The 24,299-nt window shown below is 31.4% G+C and overlaps 2 protein-coding genes across 2 annotated transcripts; one reads left to right on the top strand and one right to left on the bottom strand.

The window, feature by feature from the left end:
* Positions 1-2,511: 2,511 nt before the first annotated feature.
* On the bottom strand, positions 2,512-13,819 carry LOC132751599 (kelch-like protein 20). Its single transcript, XM_060741786.1, has 9 exons — positions 13,669-13,819; positions 11,652-12,166; positions 10,648-10,806; positions 9,930-10,140; positions 9,093-9,276; positions 8,262-8,405; positions 6,222-6,355; positions 5,487-5,695; positions 2,512-4,821 (listed from the first exon to the last, which is right to left on the bottom strand). Exons 1-9 carry the CDS (start codon positions 13,685-13,687, stop codon positions 4,630-4,632), a joined length of 1,767 nt encoding a protein of 588 aa, XP_060597769.1. The 5' UTR covers positions 13,688-13,819; the 3' UTR covers positions 2,512-4,629.
* Positions 13,820-13,907: 88 nt separating this feature from the next.
* LOC132751600 (ankyrin repeat domain-containing protein 45-like) lies at positions 13,908-20,623 on the top strand. The gene is made up of 5 exons (XM_060741787.1): positions 13,908-14,288; positions 14,727-14,894; positions 15,179-15,273; positions 15,739-15,877; positions 20,446-20,623. Exons 1-5 carry the CDS (start codon positions 14,000-14,002, stop codon positions 20,469-20,471), a joined length of 717 nt encoding a protein of 238 aa, XP_060597770.1. The 5' UTR covers positions 13,908-13,999; the 3' UTR covers positions 20,472-20,623.
* Positions 20,624-24,299: the final 3,676 nt, after the last annotated feature.

Here is a 24,299-nt window from a genome sequence, read left to right as displayed (position 1 = left end):
GATTGAATTTAATTTAAAAGAGGTACTATACGCTAAGAAATTAGAAGACCACACACAGAAAGAATTAGAACAACTAAATTTTATAGACAACATCCACATATGCAACACATGCAAACTAGTCGTTAATTCAGCAAAAAACCTGAGAAGACACATGAAGAAACATGAACAAACAACAATCAAATTTAGATGTGATTGGTGCCAGAAATTATTAGCAAGGAGAGACTCTCTAAAACGTCATTCAAGAAATATCCATTTTCTACGTGAGGAAAAATTCCATATAGTAAAAATTCTAAATTCCATGACTCCATCAAAAGACCCTCCCAACAAGATGACCATTCTTAAGAAACCCACCTTCAGAATCATCCAAGGCAAAACCGGACAACTGGACTTAAAAAAGAAGAAAATTTACAAACAACCAAAGACAGAAGACCTAAAATTTAACATTCCCAGACCAATATCACCACTAAGCCCTACACCACAAACAGAAGAACATCTACAAACAGACAGAACCACATCACCAACGAATAGCTCATCAACATCAACTATCTGCGAGGATGAACATTTAATGCATAATAGTGAAAATGAACTGATCATCAACGTTTACAATATATATGGTATTCTCCAAACAACAATTTAAAATTAAACCTAAAGAAACTTGGCACAACTCCATAATTTTCCTGGCAATTTTCCAAAACTCTATCTATTTTAGAAAACTTTATTAATTTTGTTATTATTTTTAGCTCGACTATTCGATAAGAATAAGTAGAGCTATTGCAGTCACCCGAGCGTCGGCGTCGGCGTAACCACTTATGTTAAAGTTTTTGTAATAGTTCAAATATTTTCAAAGTCCATTGACATATGGCTTTGAAACTTTGCACACTTGTTCACCATCATGAGCCCAACCTGTAGACAGGAGGAGGCAACTCTATCAAGCATTTTGACAGAATTATGCCCCTTTTTCGACTTAGAATTTACGTTAAAGTTTTTGTAATAGTTCAAATATTTTCAAAGTCCATTGACATATGGCTTTGAAACTTTGCACACTTGTTCACCATCATGACCCCAACCTGTAGACAGAAGGAGGTAACTCTATCAAGCATTTTGACAGAATTATGCCCCTTTTTCGACTTAGAATTTACGTTAAAGTTTTTGTAATAGTTCAAATATTTTCAAAGTCCATTGACATATGGCTTTGAAACTTTGCACACTTGTTTACCATCATGACCCCAACCTGTAGACAGGAGGAGGTAACTCTATCAAGCATTTTTGACAGAATTATGCCCCTTTTTTCGACTTAGAATTTACGTTAAAGTTTTGTAATAGTTCAAATATTTTCAAAGTCCATTGACATATGGCTTTGAAACTTTGCACACTTGTTCACCATCATAAGCCCAACCTGTAGACAGGAGGAGGTAACTCTATCAAGCATTTTGACAGAATTATGCCCCTTTTTCGACTTAGAATTTACATTAAAGTTTTTGTAATAGTTCAAATATTTTCAAAGTCCATTGACATATGGCTTTGAAACTTCGCACACTTGTTCACCATCATGACCCCAACCTGTAGACAGCAGGAGGTAACTCTATCAAGCATTTTGACAGAATTATGCCCCTTTTTCGACTTAGAATTTACGTTAAAGTTTTTGTAATAGTTCAAATATCTTCAAAGTCCATTGACATATGGCTTTGAAACTTTGCACACTTGTTCACCATCATGACCCCAACCTGTAAACAGGAGGAGGTAACTGTATCAAGCATTTTTTTTACTATCAAGCACTAAGAATAGTCGAGCGTTGCTGTCCTACCGACAGCTCTTGTTATATATCACGTGACTTACCATCTTACACAATTGTTATACTTTAGCTAGATTTATATTTTGTAAATTTTATCCTGATGAAGAACCAGATAGGTTCGAAACCGGTAGATCTTTTATTAAAATTTTGTTAACATTTATCCGGTGTTGACGTGTGGTTTCTTTGAATTCTTCCTTTTTATCTTTATAAGAAAGGTTAAAAATATTGAAGATCCAAGTTATGTTTTACATGTTATGTGCAGTTTAAGACCGCTTTTGCAGTATTTTATCACAATATTTCTACTGCGTTACTAACGCAGTAAGGGCTATTTTTGCATATGTTGACCACTTTTTGGTAATTTTCTTGGATTGTAACTGCCGATTGCAATATGTAAATTACTTTATTTGTTCACCTCAGAATATTTTACATTTAAATACATTTCCAAAATGTTCATGAAAAAAACGAATCTGAGGTCATGCTGCTTAAAGAATGTTCTTTAAAATCATTTGAGTATTAATAAAATAAAATAAATAAATTTACATCAAAGTTTTTTTCCGCCTTTTGTTATAGTACTATTTTTTCCTAAATTTAAGTGAACACCCCCTTCCCCTATGATTGAATTTAATTAAAGCTGTCAATGTTGCTGACTTCACATCTCATGATGTTCACTGTTGTGGGTTAATCAAGATTTGTTGAGAGGGAATAAAACAGAAAAAGGGTTCTATATAACTTGGAGAATATTTTACTCTTTAAAAACACATACATATGTTAACAATTTTCTGACCACAAAGGAAGAATATTTATCACAAATAATGGGCATTATAAAATAATATAACATAAAAGTGCAACTTTCATCATACATGGAAAATCTACTTTTAAAGTAAATTCATACATTATTAAAATAAACAAGAATTATGGTAATAAATGGATATATTTACATACCTATATGAGAAATATATAATGTTTTCATTTATCCCAAAATTAACATGACCATCATCTTCAAGAAATTACGATCCAACTGACCAGTTAAAAAAGTAGGACTAGCTTTTGATTCAATCCAAGTAATTCTTAAATGAAAATAATTTGTAAACAATCATTAATGTATGCCTGAATAAATAATGTATGCCTGAATAAACATAATAAAAAGTTTAAAAATTAAATTGCATTGAAATTTCCCTTTTCTTAAATTTTGTAAACCAAATCATGTATGTTTTGACTGCACTTCAAAATGGAATAAGATAATACTTAGTAAATATTATATACTAAAGCTCACCTACAAGATGCTAGTCTTAACTTTACATTTGTTTGGTTTTTACACAGATTTATATCTTGATTTTGGTCATAATTATCTTGGCAGTCCACCTAACCAGTTTTCCTTGAAAACTAACCAGTATTTACCAATTAAATAGAAATGTATCCATAGGTCACAGACGCTCCCACATTCCACATTAATAATCAAGCAAAGCTATTGCATTATTTTGGATGTTTTTAACTTTCATTATTTTCCTATTGGTTATACTGTAAACAAATTCAATACATGTGAGAAAATTGTACAGAAAACAGTGTACCTGACAACATATTATAAAGAATACTGTACATGTGTCTTGCTATAACATCACAAGATAAATACAATTTATGACTAAAGATTTTAAATGGGTTGAATGCTGAAGTTGAAATGGACGTGCCTAGCCTCTGCCACTCATATAGACATTGATGTCAGCCCGGGCAGTTTGTCAAAGCTCTATACTAATGCCTGCTTTAATTCTAACAGTTGGTCAACAAGACCCTCTTATCTACTTGAAAATATTGCCAATCCAAAGCCAGGCCAGTCCATTATATAGAAAATCTAGCATAGTTAAATGGGAAGAAACTATTGCACTTTCGATTAGTATGACAGGAAGAAAATTTGGGTATTTACAAATGGAAAACTCAGATCAAAGAATTAATGGCAGTTAACAAGTTTTTAGACACAAGCTCATTTTAAAAATAAAGCAAATCTACAATTGTATATGAAAAATCATACATGTTTCACTCCATTTACATCAATGGGGAAAACAGGAAAATTGAAACAAAATGACGTGAAAACTGATAATAATAAATTATTCTTAATATGTTCACATTTCCTCAGCAAACTTTTCTTTCATCTAAGCTCTCTTCATTTCAAACATAAGCTTTTCTGCCCATAATCTTTCAGTAGCTGAATTTAAGCAAATTTTCATAATGAATTACTACTTGTGAAACAGGTAAGGAATGACACAAATGAACTGAAGGGACAAAAAGTCTCACTCTAATAAAAATGTCTTCTAAGCTAAGCCATTTAAGATAAAGTCTTTTTATAAATCTGCTCTAAGTTTCTAGGTCCTTGTATTAAAGGTCGTCCCTATGGCATTAAGATAAAAACATTGTAAAATGTCACTGAACAAAAAACAAACAATTCTCAAAGACTGAACTGTTCTGTATGTTACAGAAGTTGATCCTTACTATCTACACCATACAGTTTGTACCTAGACAAAACTCAAAAGTTTTCTTCTATCACATACATCAGATTTTGTCGGTCTACAATAAAAATCACTCTGTCCTCTTCCATGAAAATAAAACATTACTTTCACTGGAACATTTTGGAATAACTTATTATAAGTCCCAAAATTTTCATAAATATATCCATATTTTAAATAAATTTTCAGTTTCTATCCTGGAAAAGTTCAATTCCCACAAATCCTTGCTTTGTTCTGGAAGTCATCTGTCACAATTGTACCGCTATTAATTGTTTTTCTTTTTCTTCCCGACTAAAGCACTATCTCTCTTTTTAACCCAATACAAAAAACAATTTGATTGTTTCACCACAAGTGAGTCTCATGTTGTGGCATTCTAACAACACCCACACCTCCACCTAAACGTCTATAGTTCATGCCACCACATAATTTCCAACAGTTATTTTCAGGATCATACTGTTCTATTGTCTTTAAGTAAGTAGTTCCATCAAAACCGCCTATTGCCATTAATTGTCCGTTAACTACAGCAAGTCCAACCTGAAATAGAGTGTAATACATGTAGGTATAAACCATTTCAAAATAATAAATAAAAACTTAAACAGGAGTCCAACCTGGAAAAGACTATAATACAGGTATGTTTAAAACAGGAGAACATTTCAGATTTGATTTTAAAATTGCATATCCTTACTCACTTATTTAACACAATTATGCAAATGCACCAGGAAAAAAGGCACTATACATTTAAATGATGTCTTTAAGTATACTACACTTTTCCAGTGTTAAAACTTGCAAAATCTGCATTTCTGGTGACCAAAATATTATTGAATAGGTAATACTTGGTTCCTTTCTGTAACAAATTTAAGCCAAACTTTCACTGATAACCCCTGTGCCATTTGATGAATGATAGTTCAGACAATGACTTAATCCTAGTCATAGTAGTGTTCAACCTTTTATCTGGCATGAACTATTTAAAACATAACTTGATGTATATAGTCTATGTTAAATGAGACATCCGCCTGGTTAGGCACAAAAAGCAGCTTTAGCTGTTGAGTACAGACCCAGACATGTCACCAGTCATGCCCTTAAAGGTTAAAAGTGGTGATAATTTACCTCTATGCAATTTCTACGGATTATAAGCCAAAGATATAAATTTTGAGCCAAAAGAAGTAAACATATTACAAAACTTGATAATAAATTCTTACCCCACTTCTCCTAGACGTCATGGCAACTACAGGTTGCCAGCTATTGGTTTGAGGATTATATCTTTCAGCACTACTTAATTCTGTTGTATCATCTCTACCACCTACGGCATATATCATGCTATTATATACGGCCACGCCCAGGTGTTTTCTACGTGTACCCATTGGTGAGACTGGTGTCCATCTATTAGTTCTTGGGTCATACCTTTCCACTGAAAAAGAATATATAACCACCTGTTTACAATCATAATTTGAATAACGTGTATAATGTCAAAATCAATGGTCCTGATGGTCTTATGGTTTAAACAATTTATACTACCTTCAACACTCTCTCACATGATATAGCTAAGTGATATCAGCTAACAGTCTCTAGCAACACAATTTAGGAGGTATTGTTATAATGTTTCAGTTGTTTAAACAAGATATGAACTTTTCAGTCACAGAAACAAAATCTTTACTTCATAATCAAACAAAAGCAATGCTGGTGACATTTGGGAGTAATCCTGTAAAAATCAATTCTAGCCTCATGCTCGAAGGATTCACAGAAGAAATGTGTGTAGTTTTAACTGAATATCTTATTTGTACAGAATTTATACAAGGAAATTTGGAAAGGAGAATAATATTGTAAAAAAATCTATGCAAGACTTATTTTTTCGAACAATACGGCTAAAGAATCACTGAATTATATTATATCTATATACTCAGCTATAGATTAAGATAGTAACTTGAAAGTTATACCTGTATTGAGTGGTGAAGTACCGTCACTGCCCCCGACAGCATATAAATATCCACCTAAAACAGCCACACCCACTCCTAGCCGACGTGTACTCATTGATGCCACTTTAGTCCATTTGTTCAATTGTGGATCATATCTTAGGAGAAAAATATATATAATATAAATCAAAGATAGTGAACATGAGATGAAAACATTCATTAACTCATTAATGTAATACTACTTCTTTCTTAAATGCAACAAAGAAAGTTAGATTGATCTTCATTAAAACATTGTGTAATAGACATAATGCAAAATTCATTTACAAATTAAAGGCATGCTTGCAATATCTTTTTAATAATAATGACAGTAGATATTGGTTTCATCTGTTTAGCTCTCTTGGACAACTCCTCATAATAGCGGGGAACATGAGTATCCTGCATGAAATATTCTATATATTGTACTATATTATATATAGTAATACTAGACCTAAAACTAGAATTGTGTCATCATGCCACGGATGCCCCCGCATGCAGCCAAAATTTCAGATGGTGCTTTAATTATTTTTTTCATTTTAAGTTCAAAGCCCTTAAAACTTTTCAATGTTAACACAAACCATTTTCATTCAATGTTCAAGGCACTAAAATTATTCAGTCTAAACCTTTTAAAAATAGCATATTGCATATTTGTAGCCAAAATAATGAGTGCTGAAAGTGAAAGTTCAAAATTTTTCCAACATTCAGGAAAGATAAGTTTGTCTTAAATCATTGAACTACAACCAAATTCAAACTTAAACTGCTTATTCCTAAGATGTATCTATATTATTTTCAAAGTGAAAGGGACATAACTCTGCCAAAAAATCATCAAACCATGACCAAATTCCAACTTGACCTGCCCATTCCTTTGACATATCCATATGTCAAATTTAAGTTGCATATGTAACACTGTTGGGTAGATTATGAACAGAAACTGTAAATTTCATATTATTTTCAAAGTGAAAGGGGCATTACTCTGCCAAAAATCATTGAACCATGACCAAACTCGAAGTTGGCCTGGGCATTCCAAAAACATATCCATATGTCAAATTTGAGTTGAATGTGTTGTACCATTGGGGAGATAATAAACAGAAACTGAAAATTTCATATTACTTTCAAAGTAAAAGGGGCATAACTCTGCCAAAAATCATTGAACCATGACCAAATTTGAACTTGACCTGCGCATTCCTTCGACGCATCTGTATGTCAAGTTTGAGTTGAATGTGTTGTACTTTTGGGGAGATAATGAACGGAAACTGAAAATTTCATATTATTTTCAAAGTAAAAGGGGCATAACTCTGCCAAAAATCATCGAACCAAGACCAAATTCGAACTTGACCTGTATTTTCTCATGACATATCCATATGTCAAGTTTGAGTTGAATGTGTTGTACCGTTGGGGAGATAATGAACGGAAACTGAAAATTTCATATTATTTTCAAAGTAAAGGGGGCATAACTCTGCCAAAAATCATTGAACCATGACCAAATTCGAACTTGACCTGTATTTTCTCATGACATATCCATATGTCAAGTTAGAGTTGAATGTGTTGTACCATTTGGGAGATAATGAACGGAAACTGAAATTTCATATTATTTTCAAAGTAAAAGGGGCATAACTCTGCCAAAAATCATCGAACCATGACCAAATTTGAACTTGACCTGTATTTTCTCATGACATATCCATATGTCAAGTTAGAGTTGAATGTGTTGTACCATTTGGGAGATAATGAACGGAAACTGAAATTTCATATTATTTTCAAAGTAAAAGGGGCATAACTCTGCCAAAAATCATCGAACCATGACCAAATTTGAACTTGACCTGTATTTTCTCATGACATATCCATATGTCAAATTTGAGTTGAATGTGTGCAACCGTTCTTAAGATAATGAACGGAAACTGATGATGACGGAATGACAGAATGACGGAAGGATGGAAGGACGGAAGGACGGAAGGACGGAATGACGGAACAGGGTAACACTATATGCCCCGGCCATTACATGGCGGGGGCATAAAAAATAATTCTAAGTACCTTTCAACAAAATTTAAACATGAGACACCATCTTGCCCACCGACAGCATACATGTAGTTATCTAGAACGGCTACACCAACACTGGTACGACATGAGCTTGTTGGAGCAACATCACTACTCCACTGATTTGTCTGGGGATCAAACCTGTCATGATTAAATATGGAGGTAATTTTATTATCATGTTTTAAAAAAGTATTACTTCATTTATTGAATTTTTTGATTCACTAATTCTGTAAAAATCATATAGCCACTTTTTAAGCTTTACTTGTGGAGAATACTTCAGGTGCCCTATCTGCGTTATTTAGGACAATATGCAAGTTGGACAACTTCCTCACATAAGGTACCATCATCCCTGATAGGATTCAAATCAATAATGATGAAAGGTAAGTGACTTGAAGTCTGAAACCTTAACTGATACCCCATGGAAGGCCCCACCAACTGCTAAAATACATGCCTAATTGTACAAAATTACTATGTGACATAATAAACGTTTAAATTAAAGCTACTTTTATCTTTTAATTGTACTGGAAAGAGAAAACTCTTACATTATTAAAATCAAATAAAATTCTATTGTGACTTATTTTCTTTTGCAATATAGCATGGTAATGCAAATGATTGTATTATATTTTGCTTAATACATTTTCATAGAATTAAGATTTGAAAGTCTAATCAAGTATTTAGGTAGATTTAATTAAAAAGCTCTTTACAGTTTTATTTAACTTTACATAAACATTTATGTACATTGTTGACAGAGTTGATAAAAGCATATTTCAAGCACAACCTTACTATCAATAAGTATCACCAATCTAGATTTTCGCACACAAACCCTACCTTTCAATACTATTTAAATATGATTGACCATCATGACCACCCACTGCGTACAACAGGTCATTTAGAACTGCGACACCAACTCCACAGCGCCGCTTACACATTGGTGCAACCATACGCCATTCTCCTGTCTGAGGATCATATCTCTCCACACTAGATATTGCATCACCACTACACCATCCTCCAACTGTACATAAAACAATACATCAAAATGTAATTTAAAGTCCAATCAATACTGCTTCTTACATTTTGCAATAATAATTTTAACCTTTAAAATATTAACTAGGTTGATGAAAAAAATACAAAAAAAAATATGATATAATGACATCAACAGATACTTGCCAATGCCACTTAAACAAAGCTTCAAATCGTGATCCTCAATGAAGAGAAAGAATCTGTACCTTTGGCCTCAAATATCTAAGTTAGCAGTCTGTAAAATTTTAATGATGGTGCAAAGAGAAACAACCTAAGAAAAAATTATACAATGAAAAATATAAAGGACCATAAAAGAAGCTATGTTTATGACTTGAACAGTGGAGAGAGGCTTGACTCTCACTAATTTAAATGAAATATGTAAATGATTGAACATATTTTGTTTTCAAACTGATTTTGTACCATCAAACAAGTTTAAAAAGAAAAGTAAAAGCTATGGATGCTTATTTGCAGTTTCATACAAATTCAACTTTCTTCTCAGCATTTCGAAGAAAAGTTGTATAAAAGTTTGCTATGTTGAGATACAAAATGTATCTCTAAAACAAATTAACAAAGTTGGTAAAATAATCAATACTTTCATTTTTTTAAAAATTTTGTATAGCATATCTAACATTTATTATTACATACCAGCAAACAAGACCTCTCCACATCTGATAGGTTTCCTAGCTCGAGTTCTAGGTCCTTGCATTAGAGGCCGTTCTTGTGGTAGAAGGAGGTAGTTCTTAGCTTCATCAACCAGGTCCCTGCACGCATCATCACTCTTGATCAACAAGTCTGAGCCTACAGTACCCACCAGAAACTTCGGACTCATTAATGGGAGACGTACATGTTGTAAAACCTGTAGACAAAACACAACTACGTCTTAAAACAATGTGTTTCATGAACCTTTCATTCAAATTATAATATCTTTCAAAATATTATAATCAGCAATTTGTTTACTCCCAGTGAATTTTATTGCCAAAATAATTTTGGTAAAAATTCTGCCCATTTTCCTCACCAACTCCTTTATTTAAGTTTGTTTGGTTTTATGGCACACCAACACAGTGTAGGTCATCTGAAAGATGACTTTGGCTCTTTTTTTTGGGGGGGGGGGGGGGTTACAAAACTTGAAAGCAATACCAGGAGTGAAAACCACCTCCTCTCCTGCTGGAGCTAAGAGATGCATAGACTCCAGTTTTTCATACCCACTTACATATGTAGTAGTAGTACTAGCCCCTTACAATCAGGCAGGGATAAACTGTGGCTACAATTCTGATGCTAGGCAACTAACCCTGCTATAGATACATGTAGTAATATAGGCAGAACAAGATCTTTTGACAAGGGCTTTACTACTACTGGTACTTACAGATGGTAAATGTTCTCTTCGTTCTTGTATATTATATTTCACCCAGCCCATGACTGCCATATAAACTTGTTCCTCTGTACGTACATTGAGTTCATCACTAGATATAATGTCTACAAGTTGGTTGATAGGAAGTAACATAAACTCCTCACTCTCCATAACCTACAAATATCATAACATGTTTTGATTTATCACATAAACCGTGGCACAGGAGTGTAATAAAGCCATTTAATAAAAACGATATTACACTAGTGTAATAACACTTTGACGTGACGTCATTTGCGCTATATAGAAACATAGCGTTAAAGCGCACTAATGTAAGCGTTACACTGTAGGCGCGTCATTGAAAAAATACTCATTTTTACAGTTTACTGTTCTTATTTTATATATGTGATAAAAAGAATATTATATTCGTGTAGATTCAATACTAAATTTATTGAACTCCTTGAATAGAACAATTATTATGCTCGCCAGAGGCTCGCATAATATGATTTTATTCAGCTCATTCAATAATATTAGTATTAAACTACACTCATTCAATATCCTCTATATAATATGTGGATTCATGTCTTCACTCAATAGTCAAAACTATTATGAAAATTTATTACTATAGTCTTTTATTAGGTTGATGCCACAAGCACTGCATTGTCACATTGTCAGAAAAATAAAGAAGAGAAATTTTTCACTGACCTTCAATCCCAATCAAATATATGTATACCAATTAATAAAACCTTTAAATTGAGGTATATGATATAAATATGTATTAATTATGCATCATCCAATCAATGTTGTGAGAAATAGTTAATCACAACAAACTCTTTAGTATAAAATATAATGTTGGAGACAAACATTAACTGATATTTCCAATTTAACAGATTGCTCAACAGTGTCTGTATATAACTGGTCTGCGAATAATTTAATGAGAAACATCAGTTGTTTCTATAAGTATAATTTTCTTGCTTTGTTACTTTTTTCATTTTTATAAATATTATATGTATATATGTTACCTCTTGGAAATTGTGTTGAGTAAACTTATCTGCAATTCTTAACAAATCCCTACATGCATGTGTATCTGCGAAAGCTCTAATTCCTAAACAGTTTGATGGATCAAGTTGTCTTTTAAGAAATTCACAGCAAACGTCCTGTATTTCTGCCAACTGCAGCAAACAAGCTGCAGGCAATAAAGTCTGAACATTACTCTCTTCTACGGTAATATTTGACATGTAACAAAAATCTATTAATAATTCCATTGCATTTTCATCAATGTCTCTGATTGTAACTTCAGTTTGTCGACTCTCAGCCAATTCTCCAGTAAACATTGCATGGAAGTATGGACTACACGCTGATAAAATCACCCTATGCGCAAAGATTTTTCTTTGACCAACAATCAGCACAACATCACATAATTCTCTGTGTTTTCTAAGAACATTGATAGCTTCTAGAGTATGTTTAGGGTGTTTGTCTGATGTATAAGCAAGCCTAGCTGGTGAAGATGGCCTTTCCACACCAGTCTGTGTGAGGTCTGAAATAAAAAGATTTGAAATAAAAGCAGTCGCTGAGTCATACACCTCATACCTGTACATTTGTAATCCTGTGATTTTTTTCTAATGAAGTTAAAACGAAGTAGAAGGAATATTTACTTGAATGAAAATATTTCAAACTATTAAAATAGATCTTTGAAGATGATTACTGTCTCTGTAATAGTTATTTAATTTTAAATATTCCAATTCTGATTCACAATCACACAAATCAATGCATATAAATAATTTTATTAATAACTAAAGCAGAGACAGAGATAAGCAGCTCCTATATACTCCATAGAAATATCACTCATGCCTATCAAAAAGTAAAAAATTAGGCATTTTGTAGCAAATAAAACTTAATGGATGTACATTTGATCCTTAAATATTATACACCATTTGAAAGGTAAATCTTTCATCTATTGCTGCATGTTAAAATGTTGGTAACTTTTTATGCCTTTCACTTAGAAAAACATAGCAGAACATACCCACTGAGCCAGTTTTTTCGTCATATGAATAGTTTTGTAACAAAAATTATTAAGTAATTCTCTTTAAATATTGATGTGTCATTTATTTAAATGGGAACTGTAAATATTTTTACCTGCAGCCATAGACAAATGCATAAGCTTTCAGAAAATGTATTATTTTCCTGATTTTGATATCTGATTAATAAGTTTTACTTGCTACAATTTTTAGGTTTTAAGCAGGCACGCGCGATATTTTAACTGGTTAGGAAGTTGCCTATCTCTGTTATCTATGTCTCTGACTAAAGCAAGTATACTTTTTGATGATTCTCTTCTAAAAACTAGCAGGCTAACAGGACATTTAAGCCCTAAACATCATCATTCTGTCCAAATGCAAAAATCAACCTTTTTTGTGACAGTTCGGCACTTTTGGTTTATACAGAATTATTTTAGTTCAATTGTGTAGGAAGCTAAAAATTAAGCTTATAGACACACTTTCGAATTGGTTCCTGGAACCAACCAGTACTGAGCAATGAGTGTTAAGTTTCTTGCTCAACAACGACTTGCCCCTGAGGCCTGACCAGGTTTGAACCAATGTGGCTAGCATTCATTATAAGATTAATGTCACAGGGTGAGAAAAATGTGCAGCCTAACCGGGACTCAAACCCGGGACCCTCGGAATACCGTACCGCAGCTCTACCGACCGAGTGAGATTCTGTCCCAGAACGAAAATATCTCAGAATCAAGCTTTGGCACATCAATATATTTTGACTAGATATTTCTATGAACATGATGAATATATTCTATAGTAAGTGCAGGTGCCACAATTCACACTGCTATATTTACAAAATAATTGTCTCACTTAAATTACACCAACAGATAATACACAACTAACTAGTAATGGAATTAACACTTTATAAGTGAGGTGGTACAAAATTTTAGCTCCCCACCCACCAAAATACAACAGAAGTGTCATGCTAGCTCCCGATTTACATTGTGTTTACACATTTTTTGATGAAAATATATGCATAAAATCATACCAACTGCTCCTTTTAGCATTTTTCTTTGCTGATAGGTAATAATGAAAATAAAAACTGATCACTATTGATGCCTTTTTTCCATTTTTGGTGATTTTTCTTAAAAAATATTTTGACAGGGCACTTGCTGTCTTCCATTCGAGATTATATAAAGATTATTTTCATTGGTTATTGGATGGGGAAAACCCTGTTTATTGACCATTCATAACTCGTGTACCACGATTAATTCTTTTTTTTCAAATGACGTTAAATGTTTTGGAGTAACGGGAATTCCTTTTGATTTTGGTGTTGTTTTTATTTTTAAAATTAAATAATTTGTCCGTAAATATACAAAATGACATTACAGGAAGGTGAAAATCAAGAGGAAAGTCAGGATGAAATAGAAATTTTACTACCAAATACAACAATTGTCACACATTGCATTTTAAAAGATGATATTCCTCGATTGACAAAATCATTTGAAGATGACAGTGATCCTTTCAAAGAAACAATCGCAGAGTTAATAAATCAGAGGGACAACGATGGCAAATCTCCTCTAGATATTGCCTCTACTCTCGGACGAGCAGACATGGCCAGGGAATTATTGCAGAGAGGAGCAGATGTTAATTCATTAACACCAAAAGGTACCACAAAATTATAATGAAGGCCTTACTTAATTAAGTTACTGGTCTGTTAAAAACACAAGAATTCTATTTTTGTCAAGGCCTTGAATTGTTCATTCATAAGGGTCAAAAAGTTATAAGCTGCCTTATATATGTAGCTCAGTCGGCAGAGCTGTGGTATATGGTATTCTGAGGGTCTCGGGTTTGAGTCCTCTCAGTCTCTGCTAAAAACATTTTTCTTGCACCAAACCGGTGATTGTATAAAAATTCTGAGTCAATATATTATAATTATGTTCCCATGTAATTAAATCAACATTTATAGCATTAATCATTTAAGTGGTACCATTAAATTATCAAGGACAGCTTTAATCAACTGGCATTGCCAAAACATATTTAACCTTACCAGTGACTCAGTCTTGTGTGTTGTGTATTTGTTTAACATTTTGTTTTTTATCACAGGTTTTTGTGCTTTACATCATGCAGCTGCCTGGGGTAAACTTGATGTGATAAAAATCCTTGTAGAATTTCAGTGCAACCTTCAACAGAGAAATGTACATAATGAGCGAGCTCGTGAAACAGCTGTAAGATATGGTCATACTGAATGTGTAGACTTTTTAGATTGGGCAGGTATGACAATTTTTTTTTATCTAAAAGATGTATTATGAAAACTATTGTTTATAAATATTATATTTAGCTAGATTAGTATGGGAGCTTTGAGCTAATTTCAACCAATCTCATGTTAACTTCCTGGAACTGTTGTCACATGAGGTAACTTAATTGGTAATGACTTTTAAATGGCTTGAATCCAGGACCCATAGCTAGGTTGAGAGGCATTCACCTTAACCATTAGCTCCACTCCCTCATTCATTGTTATTAAATATGATTATTAAATCTGCTAAAATTAATTTCAGAGGCAAAGGTTGCTCTTCTTGACTTAGTTAAGCAAACACAAGAAACAGTTCAGGATCCAGAGAAAGTCCAGGGCAGGCTTACAAAAGAAGACAAGGTAATCTTTTGTTTAAATAGTTGTATGAAATGTTTGTACCATTATGTCAATAATGATGAACAAAACAGGACTGGTCAGATATGTTTCAACCTTGTTATGTTGTAATGGTAGTGGTGCTGGGAAATTGTAATTTTCACTCCAGATCACAGCAGTAAGCCACATTGAATTTACAGGTCAGCCATCACAATCGTCTGTTATGTTATATATTTCATAGCTACAAACTAAAGTTTTATAGAAGAAATTAAATAACTATCACTTAAGATGGGTGTGAAACAAAGAAATGTCTTGATTTTCAGTGTCGGGAATTTTGCTCTAGAAAATTTGTGTAAAATTGCATCATTAAACATAATTTTGTTCTTTTACAGAAAAGGGAAGTAATTTGCAAAATGCTTGTAGTGGGTATATACTCTATTTGATGTTTAAAGGTAATTAATACCCATGCATGTCCTTATTATCTATTTGCAGACAATATCTCTAAACAGTTGTAAAGAGAAGGCAGAATGGGTAGAAAGTAATCCAGGGGCAACAACTCATGACTTTATTGAACAAAAAGAGTTATTGGAAGAAATTCTTGGACCAATTTTACTGAAACTTACTGAACCGCGTATGTATATAGAATATTATATCATTTTAGTTTGAAGTTTATTCTAGGGGATAACCTACATTGATACATGATTAAATTTGGAAGACCTTTTGAGAGATCAGATTGTCAAACACAGTGTTTAGTTAGGTAGGAATAATTAATATTTACTATGTAAATAGAAAAAGTTTTCTCTAATGCGACAAATGCAAAAAATATGACACATTTACCTGTCAAGAAAGTCTATAAATGATTATAAAATGGATAAAATATAAAGGTCAGGTAAATGAAGTGCCACAGTAACGAAAATAAATGAGAATTTTAGCAATTGAGTCTGAAATTATATAAAAGTATATTCTTCAACTTTTTTCAACTTTTTTTTTCTTAGAATGCATTTTGTTGCGAAACATTATAATTTTTAGGCCCAATACATTGTTCTAGTTGGCCAGCATGTTTTAAAATGAAGCGACTATAAAATTACAAACTGTGACCTGTACTATCAACAAAAGATTCACTTTTAAAATCAAGCTCCTTTCTAAAACAAAGACAGATAATATTAAATTTATAAGTGAAATATGTAGAACTAGATCCTATGGAAACTGGAAAGGGACATGGTTTCATTCTGTTTATTGATGTCAGAATATCATGACAGCATTCTTTTCACCAACTTTCAACAATCAGCTGTCTTATTCTTTATTGAACAAGTTGAAACATAAGACCATGTTTAAAATGTACCACAGGGGTCACACTTTCATTCAACCATTACTGACTCATATTTTCCTAGGAGTTAAAGGAACTCCACTGAAGTATAAAAGCATTAAATATAAAATATGAATTTCTTACATAGATCAGCTGGGGCACTTAAAACAGAATGATATGCAAAAGTAATAAAAAAAATATACTCAGAAATAAATTGATAATCATATTTTTGTGATATTCTTAGCCCAATTTGACACAGTTTGACAATTTTCTGTCATTTTTCACAATAAGAATGGTTATTTTGAAAAAAATAGAGTGAGCAAAACATCTGAAATTTTGCACACAAGTTGTTGTTCTAGACATTCATCAAATGAAACATATTGAAAAATTATTTGTATTCCTGTCATGTCAAAAAAATTCAGTGGAGTCCCTTTTAATTGAATACTGATGAAGGCCATTTGAAATGTGAAGTTACAATAATAAGCTTTATTTTTTATAGAAATTGAAAATGATTTTCAAAAAGGTGTTGTGACCACTTTTAGTTAGTAAAAGGGAAGGACACTACGTATAGTATATATAGAGGTGGGAACTGTAACACCAAGAATGTAGTTTACCTGATAAGTTGCGGGAAATGTAATCAACCTGTATATGTGGGTGAAACAGGGAGGAGCATTAAAGAGAGGGTTAAAGAGCATATTTGGGATATAAGGGCATTCAGAGACAAACCTGTGTCTATCCACTTTAATTCATCAGCCCATTCAGAAAATGACATAAAATTCAACATCATCGAATCAATAAATAACAATAAAAGTACAATATACAGACGGATCCGTGAAGAATTTTGGATAAATAAATTACAAACATGGTCACCTATTGGACTAAATATCAAAACAAAATAAGATTTATCATTATCATTGTTGCCGTCATAATCACTTTGCTGGTATTGTTGTTGATATGGTTACTATTTTTCATAAGATGATTTGATAGTGATATGCACTTAAGGATTTATCAATATTATTATTGTTTTGATAGTTAGTATATTATGACAGTTATTATTGCATTCATCGGTATTTTTGTAAAACTGCGTTGTTGCAATCTGATTTTTAAATTTTTTTCAATTATATTTTTCTAACTACTAAAACATGATAATTTTAGTTAGACACTGCTTATCACGTGTCGCTTGTCATTATTACTATTATTATTATTATTATTATTACAATTATAATTATTATTATACCTTTTATTATTATTATTGCTGTTATTATTATTATTATTTAGTTCACGGTTATTTGCTGTTATGATTATTATGATTATTATTATGATTGTTATTATTATTATTATTATTACGGTTATTTCCTACTATGATTATTATTATTATCATGATTATTATTATTTTCATGATTATTATTGTTATAATTATCATTATTATCATTATTATTATTACCATTATTGTTATTTTTATTACCATTGTTCTTTTCCTTATTATTATTGTTACGGTTATTTCCTATTATGATTATTATTATCATCATGGTTATTATTATTTTCATTATTATTATTGTTGGAATTATTATTATTATTATCATTATTATTATTACCATTGTTGTTATCATTATTATTATTATTATCATTATTATTATTATTATTATTATTATTATTATTATTATTATTATTATTATTATTATTATTATTACCATTGTTATTATTATTACCATTGTTATTATGATTATTACTATTATTATTTTTATTATTATTAAATTATTTGCTATTGTAAATATTATTGGAATGTTTTAGTAAAAAAAATTTTTTTTAATAATAATAATTATTATTATTACTTTTAATGTATTTTCAATGAAATAAGTTTCATAATTCTTGCTATGTTAATATTATAAATAATATTAAATAAGGGGAGCAACGTTATGCAGTAGAACAATTTTGACGGAAAACGTCATCATCATATTTTGCGTAATTTTTATTGTTGACGTCAACGACGTCATTTCCTGTATGCATAACATAGTTAAAGATAAGACATGTAAGAAGATAAATATGTGATTTATATAAAAATAAACAGTAACTCCTTGATAAAGAGGGGTTTAACCCCTCGAAACGTTGGAGATAGAAAAGTTTGTGTAGTTGATAATTATAAATTAACTGTTTCCAGATAGAAGTTAGTATAAGAACTCCTTTTTTAAGTATTTTACATGACCAAATTATTGTTTTATTTTATTATTGCTTCCGATATGTAGGAGAAGATGTAGTGAGTATATATATGTTTATTCATATGCGTGAGTTGCATGATGCTATTTATAGATATTGTCAATTTAATCGTTGTTCATGACTATAATGTTTGTGCGCATGATTAGAGTTGCTATGACTTTGCTTTGTTATGTACATCATCAATGATAATATGTGATGTTTAAGGTAATGCATCCAAGATTGGCTTGTGAAAATTTGGCATTATGTTTGGGCATATTTTCACTCTTCTCAGTGTTTCTTTTATAGGACTTTTAAGCATTTAAGCATTATCAAACATCCTTTCTGAGAGTAGTGTCTTAATGCTGATGATTCTTGTCAATTTAAATGCAGATGACCAAAATGAAGATAAATAAATAAAATAAACAGTTAAAGTGCTATAAAACTAATTAGAAATCCTGCAATAATTGTGACCAACAGCATAGTTATTACTTAGCTAAAATAATTTTAAGGCTGTATTAAGCCATAAGCATAACTGTAACTCAACAAGGTTCAAAGGTCTTCTTCTTTTACAATTTTTGTCACTTTAGTCACAAATATGTTAATAATGTATACAGTTCAACTGTATTTTGTATTATGTGTATTTATTTCACTACACTCTTATTCACAGTCTGTGTAGTTTCCAAGACAAACAATTTTAAATAAAAGAATGCCAGAGATTATTGTATTTAACTGCTGGTTCCAAGGATATAAAAGTGAAACTGGATACCAGTCTAAAGAAGATAAATATTATTGGTCAAATCCATTTTCAAATCAACCAATCAAAATGCTTTATATTGAAGTAGACTGGTATACATTTTCATTCTTTATAATCCTCAATTAATTTATCAAATTAAACTTGTTTGCCATGTGGGTAGAAATGGTTATTAAAACTTTTTTAAATCATGAACGATAAAACAATTGTGTCTTTAAAAATTATGATTTTGTTATATTTCCTCATAGAAAAACAAAGTTTCTGCCTTATCATAGAAATTAAAATATTTACCCACTGGCATTATTAGCATACAATATTGTTTGCAAAGGATTTTGCTAAAGAGTGTATTCAAGTATATTTATCAAGCAATATACCCCAATCTCTGTAAGTTGTATCCTCACTCAGACTTCACTACTTTATGATTTGTAGCATTATAAGCCTTTTGGAGAGAAAACTGAACAAGATTGCATTATAATTTAAAAACAATGTACCCCAATTTCAAGATCCTTTTTTTAAACTTCAGACTGCAGTTACCTTTACGGTATCATACATTTTGTTTTCATTGGATTTGTATAGGCTTTGTTAAAGACTGTGAGGATCGCGATACCAATCTTCAATATTTTAATATTAGTAACTCACAGTCTATGTTTCAGCCTTTCTTCTATTGGCGATTTTCAAAATTATGCAGCCAATCAAATGCGAGTTAACAAACTAATCTTGAAACCAGATACTATAATGTCAAAATGAAAAAGTTAAGTCAACGTTGTTTCAGTTTTTTCTTTCACTTTTTAATAAATATACAAATTTTTTTTTTTACATTTGACTGTATTATATTCAATTAATTTTCTCTTAATTGCTGTCAGTGATTTATTAGATCTTTTAAGTCAATTACAATTTGATACAAAATATTACAATAATTGTATTATATTCTCTTTTTTTTCCATTTCAGCCCCAGAAAAACCAGAAAAAAAGTAAATGAAGAACATTCTGTGATATCAATAATTTCAACTCTACAAAGACTCTTAATTACATAATATTATAGTTCATTCACAAATGTATATATATGTATGTTTGTGTCACCTTATCTAATGATATTGTTATAAAAAATAAAATGGATGAAAAAAAAAGATAGTTGTTCTTTATATAAAGCTAAAACGTTACGAAGAAAATTCATTTGATGATTTATTTTTTTATAGAAAATTAGATGAGTTTTAATTGTCCATATCTCCCTAACAATTAGCTATTGTAGTAAGAAAGTGAATGTGTCTTATAGATATTTCCTAATTCAAAAATCTGTCTGTTGTTAAGGGCAAAGAATCCTGCACATGCTCAACTTCATCATAAGGAATCTGCTTCACTGAAGACATCAAGCCCCTAACAATGCTTCATTTCAGTAGGGCTGTCATTGATGGAAAATTTTGTATCGATTTATTGAGAGACAAATATTGATATATCGACTTTGACAGTAGATACAAGGAAAACATTTGTTTTAAATTGGGATCATGCATGCTTGTATTAGACATTACAAATACTACAAACTAAAAGAAAGTTTGTTTTTTCTGTTATTTTTGATACTGATATTTGAAAACAGGGTTTAAAGCACTTTTAAGTTAGCAAAGAAAACTGGGAAAAAAATGACTTCTCTTTGATATTATGCAAAATAGAGAAGTATATTCACTAACAGAAAGAAAAAAATAATTTTAGCATGTATACATGTATTTGAAAGTGTGTATTGAAATTGTATCAGATGATGAATATCAATAATATATTGATATTGGGATATGTAATGACAGCCCTACATTTCAGATTTAAAATGAGCAGGTATGAACTTGAGTAAGATTGCTGTTCAAAGATAGTTAACTGAGGTTACTATGTCTACATGATTGTGTCAGTGGGAGCACAATGCCCAAGATTGTATGGTCTGTTTTCTCAAAAATAAAGTTGTTGGCCCTTCAAACTTAATATAAATGTGCACAGTGTATCAAAATTTGACACCATTATGTTCATAAGGCAGACAACCTTAGTCTAAATTATATCCTTAAATTTTTTACTAAATTTTTTGCCCTTTTTAAGTAACCATTTTGTTAAGGTACATTTTGCAAAAACTATCAAAGGTATTTACTTCAAACTTGAAATACTTGTTCACTATCAAATTAGAATGTACTCAAATTCAAGTAAGTAAACTGATCATGCATTTTTCAAAGTTTAACCTCTTTTTCAACTTAGGATTTCTTTAAAGTTAAACATCTTACTGAGGTACATTTCTCAAAAACTATTACAGATATTAAAGCATTTCTTGATTATTATTTTTTTCTCAAGATACATTTCTAAAACACTATCAAAGATATTTAGTTTAAACTTCAAATACTTTTTCACTATGATAATTGGAAAGCATAATATTTAATTACCACTTGGTCATTTTTGCTTATTTTTTTTCCTTTCTGGACTGATATATTTTTTTAAAAAAATGTCAAAAAAAATATTCTTTTCAAACTTAAAATACCTGTTAATATTCAAGGGCAGGCAAGTCTCCCAAGAACTTTTGCAGAATTATGTCCCTTTTCCATTAATTGCACTGAGAAAAACAGTGGTGCTGTCATGGCACTTATTATTTGTCTTTTTTGTATGTCATAGTTGACACTGCATACCATGCATATAGCCTACTGAACAAAATAATGATAATGGAGTTATATTATCTTTTGAAGGCAGAAAATCATCCTAAGAAGTGTTCAAGCATGTTGATCAAACTAATTTCATGACCCACTATCAGTAGCCTGGTCCTTATGGCTGAATGAATTCTTAATCTGCTGGAATTGCATGATGAATTTCCTTTCAGTACAATCAAATATAAGACATAAAATCAAAATATTAAGCTACAGCTACATCAGTAGAGAGCCTTGCAGACTGCATGCACTGATCTGCAGATGACCTGGCTCAAAATTGGGTGGCAAAGGCACTCATCACTTATGGTTCCTGAGGAAGATAATGGTTTTAAGTTCTAACAAAGTCTGAACTTTTCTATGGTGATTAATCTTAAAGAAACTTAAGTTTCAATCTCTGACTCACATGAAATCACCTTTATTGTATGCTAGTCATAAAATCTTTTCTACGGGCATTCACACTGTACCTCTGCTCTGGCATGTACAGAAATTAACAGTTCCTTTCAACAGTGAAGACAACTACAGTACTGGTAAACTACTTGACAGCATGCCCAGAAGTGATTAAGTGGCTGAACTGTGCACTTCAATGTGGCTTACTGCCATGATCCAGAGCAAAAACTACCAACACAAGTCATTAAAATCCAAACACTTGGGGGGTTCTAATCAAGTTTCTGACCACTTTAGCTTGAATCATGCATCATTTTCAGCATAGCTTGGATAAGTTTGATAGCTGGAATATAATTATTTGGTTTTAAACAACACATCCTGTGTCTGTGCTAAAATTAAAATAGGAGTCAGTATTCTTTTAGATGGTTCATTGAAGATTTGAAATCTCAACAGTTACAGTGAAAAAATTATAACAATAACAAGATATAACCAAAATAACATGCATTTTATTTAAACAATTTCCATAATCTTTTTTTTCTTTAACAAGGAAACAAGAATATTTAACATCTGCATACCAAAATATAAATATTAAAATACAAAGCACAAATTGTTTTGTAATGCAACATGTATTTTTTCTGTAATGCTATAGAGTGGAAGAGTTCAACATTTTATCATATGAAACAATTATAAAATCAAAGGGGCCGCTTGCTACCTGTATTCCACACACTATTCCACTGACCAAAATGCAAAACCGTTTGTAACATACTGAATTACACTGACAAATTTGATTGCACCTTTTAATTTAAAGAAAGAACTAGATATTATAAAACTAAGTAATGTATCTATAACTATCAGAAAATGAAAATTCTATGGTTTTGAATAAATTAAAGGTATTTAACCCTAACCCTGTTGGATCACCAGTATAGAGCAAGGACACAGTGAGTCTGCGAGGTTTGACCAAGCCCTGTACTGTTGGCTCCGTCGACTTACTTCAAATTTTCATTTTGATACCACTAAAAAGATTATGTTCAAATATAGTGAAAAATGGCCTAAATTTTGATTTGGATAAAACTTAAACATATGAAACAAAAATATGTCCTAAGTAATTTTTTGATGATTTTTTTCAATTTGTCAAATTTTTGGGCTCTCAAATTACTTACTTAGGCAGATTTCATGCATAATGAATCAAGTCCTTTGAAAAATAATTCCAAACATTAAAGCCGGACAAGTCCATTTACAGAATTCAGCAGGGTACGGTTAACAGGTCTATCATTTAATGTTGTAACGTGAATTTGCATAATATAATGAATATGATACAAGTAATGTAATAAAAATATCTAAACTCACTTCTGGTAAAAGCAGTGAATACAATGATTTAAGCAAGTGTTTTTCAAAAAACTTTGTATATAGTAAATTTCATGGACTCCGGCAAGGTCTTGTGTTAAATGAGAAAACATGGTGATATCCCTTTACCGGTATATAGCCATGATCCCATGACTAAATGGGAGAAAACCAATATGCCACCTATCATCTTAAATTTAAAATAAAAGGGAGATAACCAATATGCCTCATCATCTCAATTTAAAACACTGAATCACAAAAAACAGGTGGAGGGAACTAAAAAATGAACGATTACTTCTGTGCTGAAAACGACATGTAATACAAACAGGTGAATTAAAGATATGTGGCGTCTGGGCTTGGCAAGTGGTGGAGGTGTCAGGGGAAAAGGGATTAGGGATAACATTTAGTGTTACCA

This window comes from Ruditapes philippinarum, unplaced genomic scaffold, assembly GCF_026571515.1.
Source record: "Ruditapes philippinarum isolate M1 unplaced genomic scaffold, ASM2657151v2 ctg6293_1_1_1_1, whole genome shotgun sequence".
Taxonomy (NCBI): domain Eukaryota; kingdom Metazoa; phylum Mollusca; class Bivalvia; order Venerida; family Veneridae; genus Ruditapes; species Ruditapes philippinarum.
Note: the sequence above shows the minus strand (reverse complement) of the source record. Positions and strands in the feature narration are given on the sequence as shown.

Coding starts and splice junctions, on each gene's coding strand:
- LOC132751600 (XM_060741787.1), top strand. CDS start 14,000: ATGACATTACAGGAAGGTGAAAATCAAGAGGAAAGTCAGGATGAAATA. Junction 14,895..15,178: donor AGACTTTTTAGATTGGGCAG/GTATGACAATTT, acceptor AATTAATTTCAG/AGGCAAAGGTTGCTCTTCTT. Junction 15,878..20,445: donor ACTGAAACTTACTGAACCGC/GTATGTATATAG, acceptor TTTCCATTTCAG/CCCCAGAAAAACCAGAAAAA.
- LOC132751599 (XM_060741786.1), bottom strand. Junction 10,807..11,651: donor CTCAACACAATTTCCAAGAG/GTAACATATATA, acceptor TGATATTTGTAG/GTTATGGAGAGTGAGGAGTT. Junction 8,406..9,092: donor TATTTAAATAGTATTGAAAG/GTAGGGTTTGTG, acceptor TAATCATGACAG/GTTTGATCCCCAGACAAATC.